General features: G+C 53.9%; 1 protein-coding gene across 2 annotated transcripts; it reads right to left on the minus strand.

Annotated features, from left to right (window-relative positions):
• Nucleotides 1–9,352: 9,352 nt before the first annotated feature.
• On the minus strand, nt 9,353–23,059 carry LOC105469520 (ribosomal protein S6 kinase A4). Of its 2 annotated transcripts, none has more exons than XM_071074390.1 (17): nt 22,911–23,059; nt 22,752–22,823; nt 21,821–22,039; nt 21,610–21,725; nt 20,642–20,749; nt 20,337–20,417; nt 20,142–20,245; nt 19,885–20,035; nt 16,410–16,574; nt 13,600–13,728; nt 13,275–13,408; nt 13,083–13,176; nt 12,275–12,448; nt 12,001–12,195; nt 11,189–11,348; nt 10,849–11,012; nt 9,353–10,282 (listed from the first exon to the last, which is right to left on the minus strand). In XM_071074390.1, exons 1-17 carry the CDS (start codon nt 22,963–22,965, stop codon nt 10,085–10,087), a joined length of 2,319 nt encoding a protein of 772 aa, XP_070930491.1. In that variant the 5' UTR covers nt 22,966–23,059; the 3' UTR covers nt 9,353–10,084. The 2 variants fall into 2 exon arrangements, with proteins under 2 accessions (XP_070930491.1, XP_070930492.1); XM_071074391.1 differs by having other exon boundaries at nt 22,798–22,823; nt 22,911–23,056.

The raw sequence follows: 23,059 nt of genomic DNA on the forward strand, positions 1-23,059 counted from the left end.
CCCTCTCTAATAACAATCCTTATCTCTGGAGGAGGAAGAAGGATGGATGGGGAGGAATCTACAACCACTCCCACATTAGTGATGCTCATGCATGCATACATGCCTGATCATTCTTTGAGCTCTTCATCTGTTTTTCATTTGTTTGTTTTTTCTCTATTTCCCCCTTTTCCTTAAACCACGGCCCATTCAAACAGGTAACACTTGCCTTAGGGGAGGCAGGTGTTAGATAAAAACACCTATGGGTTCTGGGTCACGCCTGTCAACCCACACTTTGGGAGGCTGAGGCAAGCGGATCACGAGGTCAGGAGATCGAGACCATCCTGGCTGACACGGTGAAACCCCGTCTCTACTAAAATACAAAAAGTTAGCTGGGCGTGGTGGTGTGCGCCTGTAGTCCCAGCTACTCGGGAGGCTGAGGCAGGGGAATTGCTTGAACCCGGGAGGCGGAGGTCTCAGTAAGCCGAGATCGCACCATTGCACTCTAGCCTGGTGACAGAGACACGGTCTCAAAAAAAAAAAAAAAAACACCTATGGGTCTTCTTAACTTTTGTCCTCCAAAACTCCAAAATCCTTCGTCTTGGAGAAAAAGGAGAGCCAGACTTGGGCATCCTGAGAGCAGAGATTCCTGCCTCTACTTACAGGAGGCTGCCAAGAGAAAGCCTAGGCCCCGGGGAGGAACTATGCTGGGGCCTCTCAACAGGGGGCCCACTAATGGCTTCCCCAGGGTCTCTTGCCCCAAGCGTGCCATGGAAGGATCTTGCGGGCTTCGAAGGCTGGGGTGTGGACGTGTCAGAAGTTCCTGAGTGCACCCATGATGGGGGCCCCCCCGACCCCTACTTGCTGCTCTGGTCCCTCAGAGGTCTGTGCTGCTGTGACAGCGCCCTGAGCAGGGCAGGAGATTCCCCAGGAAGGTTGGAAGCCTCTTCTTCTCTGCCAGTTCAGCCAAGGTCTTGATGTCAGAAACACTGCTGAGTGGTCAAAAACAAGTGGTGGGCGCGGGTGGCTCACACCTGTGATCCCAGCACTTTGGGAGGCCAAAGCGGGCAGATCACTTAAGGTCAGGAGTTTGAGACCAGCCTGGCCGACATAGTGAAACCTCGTCTCTACTAAAAATACAAAAATTAGTTGCATGTGGTGGTGCACACTTGTAATTCCAGCTACTTGAGAGGTTGAGGCAGGAGGATCGCTTGAACCCAGGAGGCAGAGGTTGCAGTGAGCTGAGATCGTGCCATTGCACTCCAGCCTGGGCGACAGAGTAAGACTCCATCTCAAAAAAAAAAAAAAGTGATTTTTCTTGCACACCTGAGTCAGTGCCCTGAGCTTCTTACGTGTTACACAACAGTTATTAGGGACACCCTCCCTCGGTGACATCTGAGGGCAGCTGTGGAGGGCAGGGTCTTCCCCACAGCAGAGCCAAGCACCCCTCCTGGGAAGGCTCAGCTTTGGGGAGGAAGGGCTTCCCTTTCCAAGCAGGCCAGGGACTCCTCACACACATCCCAGGCCGCGACTGCCCTGGAGATGAAGTCACAAGCCAGCCTCAGGGTTACCTCCCAGCTCCAGTCCCCCCAGCCTGGTCCTGCGGTGCTCCTCCCCACAGCCCTTCTTTCCACATTCACAGGCGAAGCAAGATTCCTGGAGACGAGTTCCCACCTGGTCCTGGTTCTGTCACCGCTCCCCTGACAGCCCCCACATGCCCACAGCGTCACCAGCACATCACTCCACGGTCAGAGGGGTCAGTGGCCGCCCGTGCCTGCTCCCAGCTCCCTTCTGCAGCCTCCGGGCCAGCCCCACCCAGCGCGGAGAGTCAGGGCTTCCTGGCGGGGTCTGAGTGCCACATCCCCCGGCTACAATACAGCCCCAGTAGAGAACAGGGTCTCCGTGGAGGGGAATCAACTGGAAGAATGAAGTGTTTACTTCAGAGCTTCTACCATGGCGCTGTGTGCTTCCCTCAGAGAGCAACACACTCACACACACTCACACCCACACACACACATTCACACATGTGCATTCACACACTGACACACACACACTGACACACACTAACACACACTCATACACACACTCAACACATTGACACACATTCACACACATACACTGACACACACTGACACACAGACACACACTGACACATTCTTATGCACACTCACACATTCACACACACACTCATATGCTCACACACTGTCGCATGCTCACACACAATCACACTCAACATAAGCTTTGCTCACTCACACTTATATGTCCACACACTGTCACACATGTTCACACATGCACTCCATCACACAAAACACACACAGGCTTTGTTCACACACATTCATACACATTCACACTTACACATGCAAACACAATCTTCACAGCACACACCTGCATACACACCCACACACTTGTGCTTACAGTTACACATCCACACTCATCCACATTCTCACACTCACATGCGCTCATGTACACACACTCCCGTACACCCACACACTCGTGCATTCACACTCACATGCTCGCTAGCATCCCACATTCACTCATACGTCTTCACACACTCACACAGACACACAGATTCTCACACACAATCTCACACTGACACACGTATTTACTCACATACGCACATTCACATACGTAAGAGTGTGCTCCCACCCCCATCCTGGCCTCTGATGCCGAACGGGGAAGGCCAGCTGCCCAGGGAAGGGGGACCGGGAGGGAGGGAAGAGCATCGCCCTCTCTTGCCTGGACATGGGTCCCTTCCTGAGCAAGCCTGAGCTGGTCTCAATTTTCCTGGGTTCTCCTAATAACTTTTTGGTAAGCTGCCTTTTGTGGGGGAATCCCAGCATGCCACGCACTTTGCCAAGGGTTTGGCCATGCTCCCGCCAGCAATTCCAGCGGCTGTTGTTCTATCCCCACTTCACTCCAGAGGCCACGGAGACTCGAGGCCACGGAGACTGAAGCCCAAGTGGCTCTGGTCACGACTGCACAGCTGAGAGGGGAAGAGCCCTGGTATGAAGCCACTGGGCGGCTCAGCTCTTGGTTCTGCAAAGCTTCCCTGCTGCCCAGCTCTCCTGCCCTCAAGCACGCCCACTCTCTGGGGGGCCTTCAGCACATCCCTGGAGTCACTCTCTCCCTCCCCCATGCAGACTGTGCCCCAGCCCATTCCCGCAGAGACAAAGGTCAGATCCACAACTTCTGTCCTTCGTTCCCTGCTCATGGTCCACAGCACCCTCCACCACCATCACAGGCCCAGCGGGGCTGCAGGGGGACTGCAGGGCAGGAAAGGGAGAGCATCCGCTCCCGCATCAGCCTCCAGGAGCTCCGCCAAGAAAAATGAGGGCAAGGACACACTCCGCTGGCGAGGCCTGCCGTTTCATTTTAAAGGAGACAGTGCTTCCTGGATCTTGCCCGTGCTGTTGCAAGCCATATAAAATGATAGGATCTTTCTGAAGGGCAGTGTGATCACATATATCAAAGACCTTTAAAATGTGCATGCAGGGGTACATCCTTTAGCCTATTAACTCCACTTCTAGGAAAAGTATCCTAAGGAAATATTTGAACAGGTGAGCAAAGACGTAGGTACAAGGATGTTCACTGAAGCACTGTTTAAAATAGCAAGGAGCTATAGCCAAAAATAGAAACAATCTAAATAAATCATAGCATACCCATACAATGAAGCACTCTACGGCTACAAAGAGTAATTGTAAAATATAGTCATTGACATAGAAAGATATTCACAATCTATTTTTGACTTTAGACAGGCTATAATAACCTATTTACATTTTGATGCCATTTCAACTAAAAATCTGTATCAATAAAGAAAATTCTAGGCCAGGCATGGTGGCTTACACCTGTAATCCCGACACTCTAGGAGTCCGAGGTGGGAGGATCACTTGAGTCCAGGAGTTCAAGACCAGCCTGGACAACATAGTGAGACCCCATCTCTACAGAAAACAAACAAACAAACAAAAAAATCTAAAAATGAGGTGGGAGAATTGCTTCAGCCCGGGGGGTTGAAGCTGCAATGAACTATGATCATGTCACCGCCCTACTGCCTGGGTGACAGAGTGAGACCCTGCCTCTAAAAGAAAAAAAAGAAAGAAAAACTTAGAAATGAATGTATCAGACCAGGTGAAGTGGTTCACACTTGTAAGTGGCACTTTGGGAGACCAACGTGGGTGGATCACCTGAGATCAGGTGTTCCAGACCAGCCTGGCCAACGTGGTGAAACCCCGTCTCTACTAATAATACAAAAATTAGCCTGGTGGTACATTGCGCACCTGTAATCCCAGCTACCTGGGAAGCTGAGGCAGGAGAATCGCTCAAACCTGGGAGTGGGAGGTTGCAGCGAGCTGAGATTCCGCCACTGTACTCCAGCCTGGGTGACACCGCAAGACTCCATCTCAAAATAATAATAATAATAATAAATGATGCATCAAAATATTAACTAACACAGATTATCTATGGAGAGTAATGCCATGAGTGATTTTTTTGAAATCTCCTTTGTATTTACTGATTTTTCCTAAAATTAACATTTAATTTATATGAATTGTTACTTACACATACAAATTATTATATATTTGTTCGACTACACATAAATATTCCTGGAAAACTACACAATAGCACATTAGCTCCCTCTGGCAACAACAGAAGGTTCGTGGCTGAGGGTCAGCATGTGGAAGAACATTTTTCACTATGTACTTTTATGGAGCCTTTGAATTTTGAATCTTATGAATATATATATATCATATATATATATATATATATATATATATTTTTTTTTTTTTTTTTTGAGGCAAGCTCTCATCTCACTATGGTGTCCAGGCTGGTCTGGAACTACTGGGCTCAAGGGATTCTCCCTCCTTGGCCTCCCACAGTACTGGGATTATAGGAGTGAGCCTCCACACTCGGTCAAATTTATCATCTTTTCACAAATACAAATACAAACTAAATTTTAATTTTAAAGCAAAATAAATTTTTTTTTTTTTTTTGAGATGGAGTCTCGCTCTGTCGCCCAGGCTGGAGTGCAGTAGCACCATCTCCGCTCACTGCAACCTCCGCCTCCCGGGTTCAAGCGATTCCCCTCCCTCAGCCTCCTGAGTAGACGGGATTACAGGCCTGTGTCACCACACCCAGCTAATCTTTGTATTTTTAGGTAGAGACGGGGTTTTGCCATGGCTGGGTTGGTCTTGAACTCCTGACCTCAAGTGATTCGCCCGCCTCTGCCTCCAAAAGTGCTGGAATTACAGGCACGAGCCACACCGCGCCTGGCCAAAAATAAAAGATTTAAGGGGCGTCTTTGAAATTTCACAAAGCCCGTTTTTGTGCAGCAGTGACCATGGAAGGAGACTGTTTATATCAGAGTCACAAACTCAAATGCCTAGATGGGCCAGAGGGATAAATGCGGGACAGAACTGGTGTAATAATAGGGAGTGGTGGGGACTGCAGCAACCTGGAAAGCAGAGACCCTGTCTGTGGTGGCAGCGTGATTCTACTCCAGCTGATTAGACCATGCGGGAAGACTGCCCCGGGGCCAGCCCCTCCAGCTCATCAGTAGAAGCCTAACATCTAGGATTCCATATGCTTTTCCTCATTTTAGGCCAGGCACGGCGGCTAATGCCTGTAGTCCCAACATTTTGGGAAGCAGATCACTTGAGCTCAGGAGTTCAAGACCAGCCTGGACAACTTGGTGAAACCCCATCTCTACAAAAATACAAAATTAGCCAGGCATGGTGGCGCATGCCTGTAATCCCAGCTACTTGGGTGGCTCAGGTGGGAGGATCACTTGGGCCCAGAAGGTTGAAGCTGTAGTGAGCCGAGATTGCACCACTACATTCAAGCGTGGACAACAGAGTAAAACACTGTCTCAAAAATTTAAAAAAGTGCTGACCCCAAAAATGAGTTTCTATAGGCCAGGCACAGGCCAGTTTGCAATCTCTACATTCATATGGAATATTTTTGTTTACACCCCCAAAGTAGTTTAGGGAGAAGTAACTTGCTTAGAGTCAAACAGTGACTCTAGAACTTTGAGATCCTCAGCCTCCCTAGTACTGGGATTACATGCATGCACCACTATGCCTGGCTAATTTTTTTATTTTTAGTAAAGACAGGCTTTCACCATGTTGGCCAAGTGCTGGTCTCGAACTCCTGACCTCAGGTGATCCTCCCACCTAGGCCTCCTAAAGTGCTGGGATTACAGGCATGAGCCACTGTGCCTGGCCAGAACTTTAGTTCTAACAGTAGTTATTAATAGTTAACAGCAGGCCAGGAGTGGTGTCTCATGACTGTAATCCCAGCACTTTGGGAGGCCAAGGGGGGCGGATCACCTAAGGTCAGGAGTTTGAGACCAGCCTGACCAACATGGAGAAACCCCGTCTCTACTAAAAATACAAAATTAGCCAGGCATGGAGGCGCATGCCTGTAATCCCAGCTACTTGGGAGGCTGAGGCAGAAATGCTTGAACCCAGGATGGGGAGGCTGCGGTGAGCCGAGATCGTGCCATTGCACTCCAGCCTGCGCAACCAGAGCAAAACTCCGTCTCAAAAAAAAAAAAAAAGTTAACAGTGACTTGGAGGGAGCGAGAGGTTTACAGGGCTGTCGGACCCTTTCGGGGGCACCAACATTTTATCAGAGCAGGAAGCCCAAGCCTGCTCACTGAGGACATTTGAAGAGTGGAGTGGAAACAGAAGCCCAGTGCAGGAGGGTGAGCTCTCCTGGCACCCCTGGAAGAGCCAGCCTTCATGTTAGGCAAGGCTGGTCAGCAGCCAAAGTCAAGGTATAGAAGCAGGGAGCCAGACCTAAGACCTTGAGCACTGGTCTCTGGCCTCCCTACCTCCCTGCCTGTGCCCACCGTGTCCCCTTCCACTCTGCCGGTTTACACCCTGCATCTCAGTCACATCTGTCTCCCACCCGCAGGCTCCCTGACCACACAGAGAAGAGGCAGGATTCAAACAAAGGCTGGCTCATTCCTCTAAGTCCCTGCTCTTTCCACCCCAGCATCCTCCCTTCTCTGGGTTACTGCATCCTCTGAACCCGTTTCTTCACCCCTGAAATGAGGCTAAGTACTCCAGAGGCTGAAGCAGAAGGATTGCTTGAGCCCAAGAGTTTGAGGCTGCAGTGAGCTATGATGGCACCACTGCATTCCAGCCTGGGCAACAGAGCAAGACCCCATCTCTAAAAGCTAAATCAGGCAAAGCATGATGGCTCACACCTGTAATCCCATCATTTTGGGAGGCCAAGGTGGGCGGATCACCTGAGGTCAGCAGTTTGAGACCAGCCTGCCCAACATGGTGAAACCTCATCTCTACTAAAAATACAAAATTAGCCAGTTGTGGTGGTGAGTGCCTGTAATCCCAGCTACTCGGGAGGCTAAGGCAGGTGAATCACTTGAATCCAGGAGGCAGAGGTTGCAGTGAGCTGAGATCACACCCCTGCACTCTAGTCTTGGGCAACAGAGCCAGACTCCGTCTCAAAAAAAAAACATTTTTTTTAAATAAAAGCTTAATTAATTAATTAATTAATAGGAAGAAATGAGGCTAAGGATACCTCTTTCATAGGGTGACTGTGAGTTACATGGAATGAGAGGTGAAGAAATTGAAGATGAGAGACTATTTTGCATCTACCCAATTAGCAAAGGTTTTGAAATGGTAATACTCAGTGCTTGTGAGTATTTGATGAAATGGGACGCTTTCATCTCCTTCAATGAGATTCCCACCTCAAGTGCTCAGAATGGTCCCTACACGTTGGAAGAGATCAGTAAATCTCAATAAATTCCTGGTGACTGAGTGACCACACTCTTACATCTGTTAATTCTCTAGTTCCTCTTTTCAACAAATAGGGAAGCCTGGGGGTGTTAAGTGACTTGCTAAAGTCACACAGCTGGTAACACAGGAGTCAGAATTAGAGCCTCAGAATTTCTTCTGTCCTCCCGAGGGCCTTGTCCTGGGCCCCTTCCTGTTCTCTCAGACCACCAGGATGGGACACAGCTGGCGCCCGCATACCCGCCCTTTCCACTCCCCTGGGGCCCCACCTCCCACAAGGCCTGCCTGGTTCGCCTCTCCTGGGCACCTCTGGGTCCCAGGCCAGATCCCCAGGCCTCCCGGGGACAGGAGGGGAAGGTCCACGTGAGATGATCTCACAGGGTAGTCACAGGGAGAGAAACGATGGGGAGGCGGGGCAGGGTGGGGTCCAGACAGACCCTGAGCGGGGAGCTGTCAGAACATCCCCATGTGTGGACAAAAGGCCCTGACCTGTGGTGCTGACAAAGGTGCTCAGGCCACAACCGCCCTATGGCCACACACACGCACACACACACTCCGCAAGGATCACACAGGGAGGAATCTCGGACACTCCCTGAGGGGAACCAAGCTCTGATCCCAGTGAGGGCCCTAATGAGTAGGGCTGTTCCGCTCACTCCCACCTTCACTGACCACCCAGCCGGGTTCAAGGGACTTCCCTCCAGGGCCCACCCCTCCCCTACTCTCCACCCAATGAGCCTCCAGAGGGGAGGCCATGATCCAGATCTAAGCCAATCAGCACACTGCCTCCCTGGCCACAGTGATTGGTTCAGTGTGGGCACATGACCTCAGTGGCTCCAATCAGAGCACAGCTCAGGACTTCCATTGGGAATCATGGAACAGCTTCCATCTCCAGATTTCCGTCTGGAGCCCCTGGAGTGCCTGGCCCTCGTCTTGGGTCCATAAGGAGAGTCTTCCAGACTGGACCACCACCAAGAAAACAATAAAAAGCTGAGACTCGGCAGCTGAGTCCCGATCATGTGCTTCACTCTGGATTAGGTCTTGCCTGAAGCTATCGAGAAGCTGCGTTGTTACAAGAGCCCCCCAAAACCCTGTGTTTTGCTTAAGCAAGTTTGGGTTGGGTTTTGTCTTACAGACAGTCCCCGACTGACTTATGCTTGACACAAATTATTCGACCTACGATGGGTAATCCCATCGTAAGTCAGGAAGCTCCTTACCATTTATGTTTTCTACTGAAAGCCTATCGCTTTGGCACCATGGTAAAGTTGAAAGCCAGTAAATCAAACGATCCTAAGTCGGGCACCGTCTGCTGTGTTGCAGACATTAAATGTATTTTCGGCTTTCAGCATTTTCTATTTAAGTTGGGTTTATCGGGATGTAATTCCAAGCTAAGTCAAGCAGCAGCTGTATTTACGACCAAGAGAATCCTAAATGATACCCAGCAGAGCTGTCCAGACATACACCCAGAATGAGAGTTGCGCCCTCCTGCTCATAGCAAAAGTCAAGGAGCAAAGAAGAGTCTGCCTGTCCCTCCCCACTGAGGTCCCAAACTCCATGGGCTAGCAGCCTGTCTGCCCAGAATCTCTGCTCTAGACACCCACAACACAAACGAGAACACACAGATGCCACACACAGCACTGGGTGGACTTTTATTTTAAAGTCAAAGGCACAGCCTAGATGGGCTGAGGCAGTGACCATGGATGCCCAGCCCAGACCCCCAAGGCCCCACCCCCAGCCAGGAGTAGCTGTGCCAAAGGGGAGGGGGTGGGTGAGAAGAGGGCCTCCTCTTTTAGGGGCCACCTATCTCCTTCCTTAGCCCCAACAGGGGAGAAGCAGGTGACATAAAATGAGGCAGAAATGCTTCAGGGGGTCCCCAGGGCCCCTCCTTCAGTCCCCCCAACACAGGTCTTTGGTGGACGTAATTGCACAGACAGTCCATAAAGTGACAGTTGAGGGGTGACCCTCCCAGGAACGGGGCCTCAGGGGAGAACAGGGGAGGGGGTCCCAGTTTAGGAGTTAGCACTCCTAACTCAGTGCTTAGAAGTGGGGGAGGGGCCCTTTCCTGTTGGAGCAGTCCCCCTGGAGGGGCCTTCTGCCCAGAAGAGGCAGTGTTGTGGGATAGGGCCCCCCAAACCCCACTCCCCAGCAGGCCCCCCCTTCCCTGCATTTCTATCTGGTAAGACATAAAAAATTCTCTGCTTATAAAAATACTTCTGCTCTGTCTGGGAGTGGGGTGGGGTAGGAGAGGGAAGGACAGTCCCTTAGGGATCAGGTCGGCTGCTGGCAGAGGCCTCCAGGAGTGAGCCGGGCTCCCAGGTCACAGCCCCTATGAGGGAAGGGGGTCACAGTGGCGGGGATTAGGAGGGGGGCAGGGGGCCATTGGCTCGGCGGGGGGCCCCCTTGGCGGCGGTGGGGGCTCGACCCGGGGCGGCTGGTGCGGGGGAGCCCCGGCGGGAGGCGGTGGCGCTCCGCAGCTTCTGCTTCCGCCGCTTGGCCAGGGGTGCGTTCTCCACGCTCTTCAGGAAGAAGCCCTCCCGCTTGCCCCGGTTGAACGCCTGGCAGAAAGGAAAGGGTGATCACGTGCCCCCACCCCCCTGACCCCGGCTTCCAGATCTGACTTTGACCCCCATTCCCAGACCCTGCCTCCAGCCGCCTAAGTCAAGGCCTAGGCCGACAGGGCCTTGGCCTCCAGACCGACCAGAGGCCGGATTCGGTTCACCTCCCCTTTTTTTTTTTTTTTTTTTTTTTTTTTGACGGAGTCTCGCTCTGTCGCCCAGGCTGGAGTGCAGTTGTGCAATCTCAGCTCACTGCAACCTCCGCCTCCTGGGTTCAAGAGATTCTCCTGACTCAGCCTCTGAGTAGCTGGGATTACAGGCGCGCGCCACCACGCCCAGCTAATTTTTGTATTTTTAGTAGAGACGGGGTTTCACCATGTTGTTCCAGCGGGTCTCGAACTCCTGACCTCCTGATCCGCCCGCCTCAGCCTCCCATAGCGTTGGGATTACAGGGGTGAGCCACTGCGCCCGGCTGCACCTCCCCTTTCTGGGCTCCGATGGCCCCGCCTTCCCAGACCCCACCTCTCGAGGCTCTGCCCACCCCTTCAACGGACCCCGCCCCTTACCATGAAGGTGGCGTTGAGACCCGAGCGCACTGCGGGCCCAGAGGACTCGAGCACGTCGGGCGTCCGGAGCGGAGGCGAGGAGCGCGCGCTGCCGTCTTGCAGCCACGAGCTGTCCCGCAGTCCCTCGAGCTTCAGCCGCTTGGTGGGGTCCACAGTCAGGAGCCCTGGAGGCGGGGCAAGGAAGTGTGGGAGGAGCCTGGTGTAGAGGCTGAGCCCCAAAGAGATGGTAACAGCTCCACTCTCCTCCCCTACCCATCTCCAACCAGGACACATGACCCAGTGACCATCTCTGTCCAGCGTCCCCCTCCCCAACCATGGTCTGTGACCTCCAGCTCCGCACCTCGGACCAGCTCCTTGGCTTCCTCGGATACGCCCTGCCAGGCCTCCCCGTCAAGGGAGAAGCGCCCTTCGCGGATTTTGCACATGATCTCGGCCGCCTGGCTCTGCCCGCCCTGGCCAGAGGCCCCCTGGAAGGGGACCTGCCCCGACAGCATCATGTACTAGGAGGGGTGAAGGGAAGGTGAGACCGGCCCAGGCTGCGGGGCCGAGGCTGACCCCTCAGCTCCCACAGAACCACTCACCCTCCCCACTAGGAGCACTCCTGAGACCCACGCTTGGTGAACCCTGACTTCTAACCCCCAATAGCCGGATGCTCCGACTCTAGCACCAGAGCGACCCTGCCTCTGTTTTTTTTTTTTTTGTTTTTTGTTTTTTGTTTTTTTGAGATAGTCTCGCTCTGTCGCCCGGGCTGAAGTGCAGTGGCCGGATCTCAGCTCACTGCAAGTTCCGCCTCCCGTGTTTACGCCATTCTCCTGCCTCAGCCTCCCCAGTAGCTGGGACTACAGGCGCCCGCCACCTCGCCCAGCTAGTTTTTTGTATTTTTTAGTAGAGACGGGGTTTCACCGTGTTAGCCAGGATGGTCTCGATCTCCTGACCTCGTGATCCGCCCGTCTCGGCCTCCCAAAGTGCTGGGATTACAGGCTTGAGCCACCGCGCCCGGCCCCGCCTCTGTATTTGAATCACCCCGATCCCAGCCTCAGACGAAACCCAGCCGCCCCCACCAAGATGACCCCTATTCCCTCCCTCGTGCTGCTCCACATCAGGAAGACGCCAGAGCGACCCTGACACCGCCTCGAGGACCGCGTCCCATACCAGAATGACACCCAGGCTCCAAAGGTCGCAGGACTCGTCGTAGCCCTGCTGGGCCAGCAGCTCCGGGGCAGCGTACTGCAGCGTGAAGCAGGGCGTCTGCATGGGCACCCCGGGACTCTGCGGCCGCAGCCGCGCGAACCCGAAGTCGATGATCTTCACCGGGGCCCCGGGCGTGTCGTCAGCGTACAGGATGTTCTGCGAGGGCGGCGGGGTGGTGGTCAGAGGCAGCCCCGGACGCCACAGCCCCGCCCCGCCGCCGAGGCTGCTCGCCCACCTCTGGCTTGAGGTCGCGGTGCACCACGCCCGCCTCCTCGTGCATGAAGCTCACGGCCGACACGAGGCTGCGCAGGATCTGGCTCGCTTCCGACTCACTGAAGTGCCGCTTCTTGCGGATGTGCTCCAGCAGCTCCCCACCCCGCAGTAGCTCCAGAACCAGGTACGTGTGCAGCTGCGGGCGGAGTGGCGGGCCACGGTCACCACCTGCCCACCTGCCCACGGTGGCGGGCCCTCTCCCACCACCCAGGCCCGGTCCCCAGCCCTCGGGCCCTGCCCAAGTTCAAGCACCCCCTCCTCAAAATCCTTTTTCTTTCTTTTTTTTTTTTTTTTTGGAGCCAGTCTCGCTTTGTCGCCCAGGCTGGAGTGCCGTGGCATGATCTCGGCTCACTGTAACCTCTGCCTCCCGGGTTCAAGCGATTCTCATGCCTCAGCCTCCCAAGTAGCTGGGATTACAGGCGCATGCCACCGCGTCCGGCTAATTTTTGTATTTTTCGCGGTGTTCCCAGGCTGGTCTTGAACTCCTGACCTCAAGTGATCAGCCCACCTCCGCCTCCCAAAGTGCTGGGATCACAGGCGTGAGCCATCGTGCCCAGCCAAAGTCCCTTTTACTGTCCATCCTCAGCTCCGCCTTCCTGTCCTTAGGCCCTACTCCCCTCAAATTCCACTTCCTGCGCCTCCCTGGTCCCTTTGGGCCCCAGTCAAACGCTAGGCCCCTCCCAATTTGCCCCTAGATCCCGCCCATAGTGCCCCCAAGCCCCGCCGCCTGCCCCTTTTCTCTCCGCCCTCCCCCAGCCGGAAGCCATCACCTGGTCGTGATGCACCTCGTGCAGATTCACCACGTTGGGATGTGACTGGCACAGGCGCAGGGCAGCCACTTCGCGCTGCGTGTTCGCCTCCAGCCTGGGGGACGCAGCAGGAGTTACGGTCTCCATGCTTCGGCCCCGCCCCCGGGACGGCGCTCTGCCACCCCACCCCTACCCACGCCTGGGCCCTCCCACCTGCGACTGAGGATCTTGACTGCGAACTCCTGGCCGCTCTGGCGCTGGCGGCAGCGGCGACACACAGAGAAGCTGCCCTGGCCCAGAGCAGGCTCCCGCAGGTCCAGCTCGTACTGCTGGAAGAAGGGCGAGTCCTGGAGGCGAAGGCGAAGGGGGCGTGTCAGAGGTCCCACCTGGTAGCCCCGCGGCCCCGCCACGCCCCATGTCGCAGAGGCTTGGGACCTCACCGAGCTCACGCTGCAGGCACCAGTTGGATCTAGGCCTAGAGTCCCCCCGGCCTAGGCCTCTCCTAAAACCAATTTCCCCCCAGCCCAGCCCAGCCCACCTGCATCATAGCGCTCCTGGCCACCGCTGCCCGACCTGGCGGGTCTCCAGCACCAGGCGCTTCCAGCACATCGGTCATCACCGCATTGTTGTGGTCGAAGAGGATGGAGGGTGCCACAAAGGAGTATCCCTGCAGGGCAGGAGTCGGGGGGATGGGCATGGGGGTTGGGGGTGCAGGTGAGGAGACTCTGGTGGGGAACCAGGCAGAGGCAAGACCCTGGACAAGGGGGCAGTGGCGGGTGTTCCAATTGCATCCTGGTACACATAGGATATATGGGCACATTTTATTCCACCTGGTTTTATAATCACTTGGAGTCATGTCTGTCCCCACCAGCCTGTGACCCCAACTTTCTCATCAGAGTGACCACCTATTCCTCCCCAGGTGCCAAGGGCTGAAGGCCCTGAAAGGATCACTGAATGTATTCTAAGTGTGGCCTGAATTCACGCTTAGCCTATGACAATCCAACTCTATCCGCTGAGGAAAAAAACCTTTATTCCTCCCTTTCAAGCCAGACTTTGGCTTCTTCTGCAAGGGGAGCTACTGAAGAAATGCAAAAAGAAACCAGAGTTAATTATTTGCTTTTCCTAAAGATCCATGTCCTGGCAATTTGAGGAGCTTTCAAGGGTCATTTTAATTGTGTGTTGCGGCCAGGCACGGTGGCTCACGCCTGTAATCCCAGCACTTTGGGAGGCTGAGGCAGGTAGATCACCTGAGGTCAGGAGTTTGAGACCAGCCTGACCAACATGGAGAAACCCCATCTCTACTAATAATACAAAAATTAGCCAGGCATGGTGGCACATGCCTGTAATCCCAGCCACTCAGGAGGCTGAGGCACATAGAATCGCTTGAACCCGGGAGGCAGAGGTTGCGGTGAGCCAATATCATGCCATTGCACTCTAGCCTGGGCAACAAGAGTGAAACTCCATCTCAAAAAAAATGATAATAATAATTATCTGGGTGTGGTGGCACTTGCCTATAGTCCTAGCTATTGGGCAGGCTGAGGTGGGAGGATCACTCAAGTCCAGGAGTTCAAGATTGCAGTGAGCCATGGTTGCCCAACTGCACTCCAGCCTGGGTGACAGAACAAGATCCTGTCTCTAAAAGAATTAATTAATTAATTAATTTTAAAAATAATTTTAAAAATAAACTATGTGTCATTTTCTCCTAAAAATGTAGTACCCAGATCCGTACATGGAATATTTTAGGCACTCACTACACATTTTTGAATCATTAAATGAATGAATGAAAGTACCTACCAATTCACGAGAAAGAACTTTCTCATGAGGGCTGTGAGACAATGGAATGGAATGTGGACATTCAAGCACAGAGTTGTCAATTCTAAGAGCTTCAGAGAAGGGATTTATCCAGCCATACTTGGTCTGTCTATTAAACAAACCATACCGGTTTATTTAGTGATAATGATATGATCATTATGGCAACATGATAAACTGCACAGAAGGAGGTGCTGTCCACAGAGGACTGTAGCACAGAGAAAGGGTAACTGACCCCCTGGGCCAGGTGAGCAGACAAGGAGGCCTAAAAGAGATGAGAAGCTTGCCTGGTAGACTACTGTAAGGAATGTACTCCAGGTAGCAGGAATAGCACGTGCAAAGGTACAGAGGTGTATTCTGGAACCTCTGAGCAGTTCGATCATGCCCTCCAGAGCATCCAGTAGGAAAATGATGAGAACTGAGGCTCAGGTTCTAAGCAAGGACCACATCATGAAGGGCCTCAATGCCAAGCAAAGGGAGTTTGGACTTGTCCAAAAGGTGTAAGCTTCTAAAATTCAGTGGAGGGGGCTGGGCGTGGTGGTTCACGCCTCTAATCCCAGCACTTTGGGAGGCTGAGGCGGGCGGACCGCAAGGTCAAAAGATCAAGACCATCCAGGCCAACATGGTGAAACCCTGTCTGTACTAAAAATACAAAAATTAGCTGGGCGTGGTGGCACATGCCTGTAGTCCCAACTACTCAGGAGGCTGAGGCAGGAGAATCGTTTGAAGCCAGGAGGCGGAGATTGCAGTGAGCCAAGATCGAGCCACTGCACTCTAGCCTGGCGACAGACTGAGACTCCATCTCAAAAAAATAAAAAATAAAAAATCAGTGGAGGGGACCCGTCCCTCCAGGAGTGTACCATGGTATGCCAAGGGCGTGCAAAGCCACAGTATCGACATGTGTCTCCTCCTAGGTGTCCACATAAGCAGGTGAAGATCTCTTTTTTCTTTGTTTTGTTTTTTTTTGAGACAGAGTTTTACTCTGTCATCCAGCCTGGAATGCAATGGTGCGATCTCAGCTCACTGCAACTTCCACCTCCCAGGTTCAAGCGATTCTCCCACCTCAGCCTCCGGAGTAGCTGGGATTACATGCACCCACCACCACATCCAGCTAATTTTTGTATTTTTAGTAGAGATGGGGTTTCACCATGTTGGCCAGGCTGGTCTTGAACTCCTGACCTGAGGTGATCTGCCCACGTCAGCCTCCCAAAGTGCTGGGATTACAGGTGTGAGCCACCTCACCCAGCTGCAAGTGAATAAATTTAAATAATATTTTTACATAACAATAAAGAGATGATGGAATAGAAGGGAAATTAACAGAAGGTTTAAAGATAAATCATGAACTATCAAACACACATCCTGCCCCGGTGGTCTCTGTGACCGACAACCCTAGGTCCCCTTTACGTGGAGACATCTAGGGGAGACGTTGAGTCCCAATCAGGACACAAGGCCTAGGCAGTGTCCTCGGGTCAGCCAGGGCTGAGGCAGACAGCGACATCTCATCTCTCCTGCATCTGAGTTCCATGAGTTTATCCTCACCTGAAAGATGCGGGGGTCCCCAGGTGGGGGGCTGCCAGGGGGTGAGTAGACAGGCTCCAGCCGAGTGAATTCCTCTGCAAAGTTGCCCACATCCAGCTCTGAGCGGATTTGGGGCCGGAATGGGGCTGGAATCTTCCTGGCAGCCAGAGCAGCCCAATCTAGGCCCTGAGGGAAGGGAATCAGAGATTAGGTGTCAAAGGTCAGGCACGAGAAACTCCCTTCACTCAGCCCACCCTCACTGAGCAGTTCCTCCATGAGGCAACGGCCCATCTGGCATTTGGGGTGGGCAGCTATTCCTCCTCCCTCCCTGGCTTCTCTCTCCCTCTGATAATACAATCCCTGCTCCCCTTAGAGAACCACCATTCCACCACACTTAGTCAGTTCTGGAACTTTTAATAGAATTGGTGTGAAAAGGTTGGGCATGGTGTCTCATGCCTATAATCCCAGGATTTTGGGAGGCCGAGGAGGCTGGATCACCTGAGGTCAGGAGTTCAAGACTAGCCTGGTTAACACGGTGAAACCCCATCTCTACTAAAAATACAAAAAAAAAAAATTAGCTGGGCATGGTGGTGCACACCTGTAATCCCAGCTACTTGGGAGGCTGAGGCAGGAGAATCGCTTGAACTCAGGAAGCAAAGGCTGCAGTGAGCCAAGATAGCGCCACTGCACTCCAGCCTGGGTGACAAGAGTGAAAACCCCGTTTCAAAAAAAAAAAAGAGTTGGCGTGAAAAAACAAACAAATCTCTTTCTCCTACTGGACTTAAATCTAAAAGGATGTGGTCTGGAACTGCTGGGGACCCTGTCAGGGTTAGATGAAGTCCCCATGCAGAAAAGCAGAACCAAGGGACATAGTTTCAGCACCTGGATGTGCTTAAGTCAGATAACTTTCCCTTGGCCTTTTCACTTATGGGAACCAAAACGTGCCCTTTTATGTTTAAGCTAATGTGGCAGAACCTGTGGATTGCCTGCTCAATATCCATTCTCCCTATCTTCCTTAGTACCATAGCCCCAGTTTTATTCCAGGAACCAATATACACAGTTAAAAGAATATTTTACAAACTTGCTTGCAGTTAGGGGTGACCAAAACTTATCAGCAAAAATTATTATGTAAGATTCCAGGGAAAGATCCTCAAGAGGGAGGTTGCTAGTTGGCAAGTGCCCGTTTTGCCCCTTCTCCTTCCTCCTGCTCCCTACCTGGGAGACAGCTTAGATGGCAAGAGCTCCAGCAACCATGTTGGACCATGAAGCAACCCCAGGGATAGAAGCTACTTGGCTAAGAATTTTAAAAAAAAAAAATTTTTTTTTAAAAAAAGAAGAAGAGTTTGGATTCCCGAAGACAATGTGGCACCGTGAAGACACCATGGCAGCCCTGGTCTGCTAATCTGGGCTTCTTTTATGTGAGAAGAAAAATAAGTAAGCCACTTATTTATAAGTAAGTATAATAAAAGGTTTACTTATAAGCAAACCTCTTAGGTCACTGTGTTCATTCTGATCTCTGTTGCTAGCACCAAACTTGATTCCAACGGATATCACCATTTTGAGTTGGACTTTTTGTCACTGTAGCCAAGGTGACTGACTCAAGTTGGAAGGCCCCAGTTCTACCACCAAGGACCTAAGCACTGCTATCACCAAAGAAGCTGTCCAAGAAAAGGCAGAAGGAGGTCAGGTGCGGTGGCTCACGTCTGTAATCCCAGCACTTTGGGAGACCAAGGTGGGTGGATCATGAGGCCAGGAGTTTGAAACCAACCTGGCCAACGTGGTGAATCCCTAACTCTACTAAAAATACAAAAATTAGCTGGCCACGATGGTGCGCACCTGTAATCCCAGCTACTCGGGAGGCTGAGGCAGGAGAATCACTTGAACCAGGGAGGCAGAGGTTGCAGTGAGCCGAGATCGTGCCACTGCACTCTCGGCGATAGAGTAAGACTCTGTCTCCAAAAAAGAAAAAAGAAAAAGGAAAGACAGAAGGAGGGAAAGGCCCCTGCCACACATCAGGCCTTGAAGACCTTGGGACCCCTCCTGTATTACTGGTCAACCCATTCCAGCATCTGGCGCAGCACCCAGCATAGGCGAAGGGTGGGCTTGAGGAATTCACTGAAAGAAACCAACACTGCTCAGATGCTTTCCCCGCCCCCAACTCCCCACCCTGTGCAAAGGGACATCTTCACCTCAAAGACATAGATTCCTGTCTAAGAAATCATCTCAGGCAGGCCCTCCCAGGGCTTGGAAGATTCAAAGAGACGGCGCTCGAAGTATGAGTAACACAGTACCTGGCCCACAATAAGTGCCCAGAAATGGGTGCTTGTGTTTAGATGTCAGATGAGTGGCAAATCTGATGCCTACACTTAAGCAGAAGACCATTAAGGACAGGCATTCAAGCCACCCAGCCTTGGGTTGAATCTGAGCTCCATCACTTCCTGGACAAAGTACTTAATTGTTTGGAGCCTCAGCTTCCTCATCTGTAAAGATGGGGACAAGAATCAAGGTGGTTGCCCCTTGTCCCCACAGCAGGGCGCTGTGGCTTACGCCTGTAATCCCAGCACTTTGGGAGGCTGAGGCAGGTGGATCACTTGAGGTCAGGAGTTCGAGACCAGCCTGGCCAAAATGGTGAAACCCCGTCTCTACTAAAAATATAAAAATTAGCCACTCGTGGTGGCATGTGCCTGTAATCCCAACTACTTGGGAGGCTGAGGCAGCAGGATCGCTTGAACTCGTGAACTGGAGGTTGCAGTGAGCTGAGATCGCACCACTGTACTCCAGCCCCGGAGACAAAGTGAAACTCCATCTAAAAAATAAGAATCAGGTAGTTGTGAGGGTGAAATGTGTTCATGTCTATAAAGGGCCGACACACAGTAGCTATTCACTGTTACAAAGTCCTGCTGGGCGATGACGCTGGCCAGACCCAGCCCCTGAGTCAGAGCATTCTCACATGGCCAGATTCACTCTGCACTGTACTCTAACGTGTGTGCTCCTAACAAGTGAGCAAACACCCATGTGTGCTGACCAACTGTCCTTCTGAATGACAGGCACACAGACTGCACAGGGACAGGGATAAAGAACAAAATGCCTGGGTGGGTGCTAAAAGCCGTAAGTGTGGGTTTTAGTACTGATCTGGGCCAGCAGGAGATCTATCTAGAGCCAAGGTCTGTTCCCAGCTCAGCACCATTTACTGTGCCATCTGGGGCAGGTCACCTGCCTTCTCTGGGTCTGTCCAATGAAAGGACCAACCAATCCATTCTCAAATCCCTGACAGTCCCAACAGCCAATGAACCTAGAGTCCTTTCTTTCAGGAATGCATCTGCCAAGTTTCAGTGGGGATGGATGTGAAGAGAAACCTAGCTTACACACACTTGCTTTCTTTCTCTGGGGGGATTTCCAAATAAAGTGAAACTGGCCAGGCACAACCTCAACCTGGAACAGCAGCCCCACCTGGGTATGCACCAGGGGATGTGGGGCCCTGAGTCAGGAGCCTCACCTGGAAGAAAGGGTGGTTCCGGACTTCCTGTGCCCCCTGGGGCCCCGCGCCCAATCGCTTCTTGGGATCCTTGCAAAGCAGCCGCTGCAGCAGGTCCTGCGCCACGGGCCCGATCCGAGGGGGGAAGGGAGGGGAGCACTTCAGGATCCGTCTGGGAGGATTGGGGGGGCGTCAGGGGCAGCAAGCCCCCCCCCCACAGCGCTGCCCAGGCAGGCCCTGCAGCCCCCTGGCCGCCCTCCACGTCCAGCTCTACTCACCGAGACACCTCAGCCTGCGTGTTCCTCTCACCCTCCAGGGTGAAGGGCGAGGCTCCCGTCAGCAGCTCGAAGAGCAAGATGCCCAGGCTCCACCAGTCCACAGCCTGTGGGTGGAGCCAGGGTGAGAGCCTGCGTCTCCCCTGCCTCACACCCCCCCTTTCCACCTCCCCCAGCCCCACTTCCCTGCCAACCCACCTTGCCATGACCCGCCTTGCTACGGATGATTTCCGGGGCCATGTACTCAATGGTGCCACAGAAGGAGAAGGTCCGCTCTTTCTGGGAGGGCAAGAGGTCCTGTTTAGATGGCCAAGCCTCTCCTGTGCTCCAGCGCCCCACAAGGCCCAGAGTAAGACTTGCTCAACTTGTGAGGTTGGAGAGTTGAGCTGTGGAAACTTCTTGGAGCTATTCACTTCTGCAGCCCCAGAATGCAGGCCCAGAGCAGGAAGAGGCAGGAAGGAGGATCAAATGCGACACCGCAGGCAGAGACAACCTCCACTCACCTCCTCCGTCAGGAACTCCTTGCTCAGCCCGAAGTCCGTGAGGACAATGTGGCCCTCGGAGTCCAGCAGCACATTCTCCAGTTTCAGGTCGCGGTAAATGATGCCGAGCTGGTAGGAGCAAGAGAGGTGCTGAGGCCTCCTCTCCCAAACCCTCCCTAGCTCCTGCAGCTCCTGGCCCTGCTCAGGATAAGGAGACCCCCCCCCCCAGAGAAGGTCATCTGCCTGTAGAGGGGGGTCTTCAGGGCAGAGCCACTGAATAAAAAAGGCCATTTAAGATATAAAGCAGGCCGGGCGCGGTGGCTAACGCCTGTAATCCCAGCACTTTGGGAGGCCGAGGCGAGTGGATCACGAGGTCAGGAGATCAAGACCATCCTGGCTAACATGGTGAAACCCCGTCTCTACTAAAAATAGAAAAAATAAACCGGGTGTGGTGGTGGGTGCCTGTAGTCCCAGCTACTTGGGAGGCTGAGGCAGGAGAATGGCCTGAACCCAGGAGGCGGAGCTTGCAGTGAGCCGAGATCGCACCACTGCACTCCAGCCTGGGTGACAGAGCGAGACTCCGTCTCAAAAAAAAAAAAAAAAAAAAAGATATAAAGCAAAGAAGGAGGGCCCCGTGGGACAGGCCCCAAGGTCCCAGAGAGAGGAAAGTCTGCGTGAAGAGCCCCATTTCAAGGGGGCCTTTGGAGCCAGGCCATGAGGTTTCCGTTTGAGGAAGTTCTGTGAATGCAGCCCTGAGTTCCCTGAAAAAGGAAAGCCCCTTCGAGGAGGTGCCAGGGGAGGGGACCCCAGCAGGCAGCGATGAGGCTTCTTGTAAGGGGTCCTGGGGAAGTAGCTCCAGTTCCCACCCAGCTCACCACTGGCCCCCCAGGAAGCCCAGGGGGAAGCCTGAGGCTGCCCTGCCTGCAGATTCCTTCGAAGGCCCAGACCCAGTTCCCATGGCAACAGCCTGTGACCAGGTCTTCACCCACCTTGTGCAGGTGTTCCAGGGCCAGCACGATCTCACCCCCATACACGCGCACCTCAGCCTCCTTGAAGTACTGGCGCTGGTAGAGGTGGGTGAACATCTCTCCGCCGCTCACATAGTCTGGGAGGTGCAGCGGAAGTTAGGAAGCAGCCCCGTCAGGTGGCCTCGCCTGCCCCCAGCCACACCACCCCCGTTGGGATGTGGCGTGCGCTCACCCAGGATGAGGTGCAGCTTGGCATCCGTCTGGAAAGCGTAGTGCAGCGTGACCAGGAAGGGCGCCTGGCGCACAAGCTCCAGCACGGAGCGCTCGGTGCGCGTGTGCTCCTGCGTCTTGGCGCGCTGCACCAGCGCCGCCTTGCGCAGCACCTTCATGGCGTACAGCTTCCCCGCGTCATGCCCGCCCGCCTTCCGCACCAGGAACACCTTGCCGTAGGCTGTGGGAGCAGCGAGTGGGTGGAGGGTAGGCTGTGAGCGGGAGATTGGTGCAGGCTTGGGGGGTGGGGGCGATGCCAACCCAGGAGGGTGTGCAAATTAGGCGAAGGAGCCGGGGCAAGAGGCAGGTGTGCAAAAAGCTGGCAGAGCCTTCTAAGGAAAGGGTGTGCACACCCCGGGAGGGTGCCCAGCAAAACCAGGGAAAGGATGTGCAAACCAGGCTGGAGAGCATGCAACTCCAGGGGGCCTGCTTCGAGGCGTGGGGGCGGGGCATGTGCAAATCTGCGAGAGATCAGATGGATGTGAAAAGATGCCAGTGCAAGGAAGGGAGGCAGAGGTGTGCACCTGGCTGGGGAAGAGATGCGCAAACCAGCGCTGGGGCGTTTGCAAAATGTGGGAGGGGATCCCATATTGAAAGAAAGGGAGGAGCTATGCAAATAACTTGAGAGGGGTGCAAGTCCCCCTCCCCAAGGTGTTGGCAAATCCAGGGGGGTATGCACGCACAGGACCGTGGAGGGAGGAGTGATGTCAACGTGGAGTGCCCTGGAAGTGGGCATGCAAACCCTGGCAAGGCAGGGCGGGGCAGGCAAGGCAGGCTGTGCCGGGAAAGGGTGGGGGGCCTGCTCAGTGGCCTGGCCCAGGCCCAGGAGTGAGCAGGCAGGAGGTCAGGGGCACCGCGCCTGGGACGCCTGCCCGGTGGATGGGGGTCCTCACCTCCCGTGCCCAGCACCTTGAGCAGCTCGAAGTTCTCCACGCTCACCTTCTCCTCGTGCCCGGTCAGGTTGGCTGTGGGCACAGGGGGTGAATGAACCCAGCCGGTCCATGACCCGGCCCGGCCCGCCCGGGGCAGCCGCAGTCAGGGCCCACACCCACCTTCAGTGATCCGCAGCTCCACGGCGCAGCTCTCATCCTCGTCTTCGTCCCCCATGGCGGGCGGGTCGCTGGGGCCCGCGCGGCTCGGGCTCCGGGCGGCGCCGGTTACATGGCGGCTCCGGCCGGGGCGGGCGCTTCCTGGTGCCGCC

Source organism: Macaca nemestrina, chromosome 12 (assembly GCF_043159975.1).
Source record: "Macaca nemestrina isolate mMacNem1 chromosome 12, mMacNem.hap1, whole genome shotgun sequence".
Lineage (NCBI taxonomy): Eukaryota > Metazoa > Chordata > Mammalia > Primates > Cercopithecidae > Macaca > Macaca nemestrina.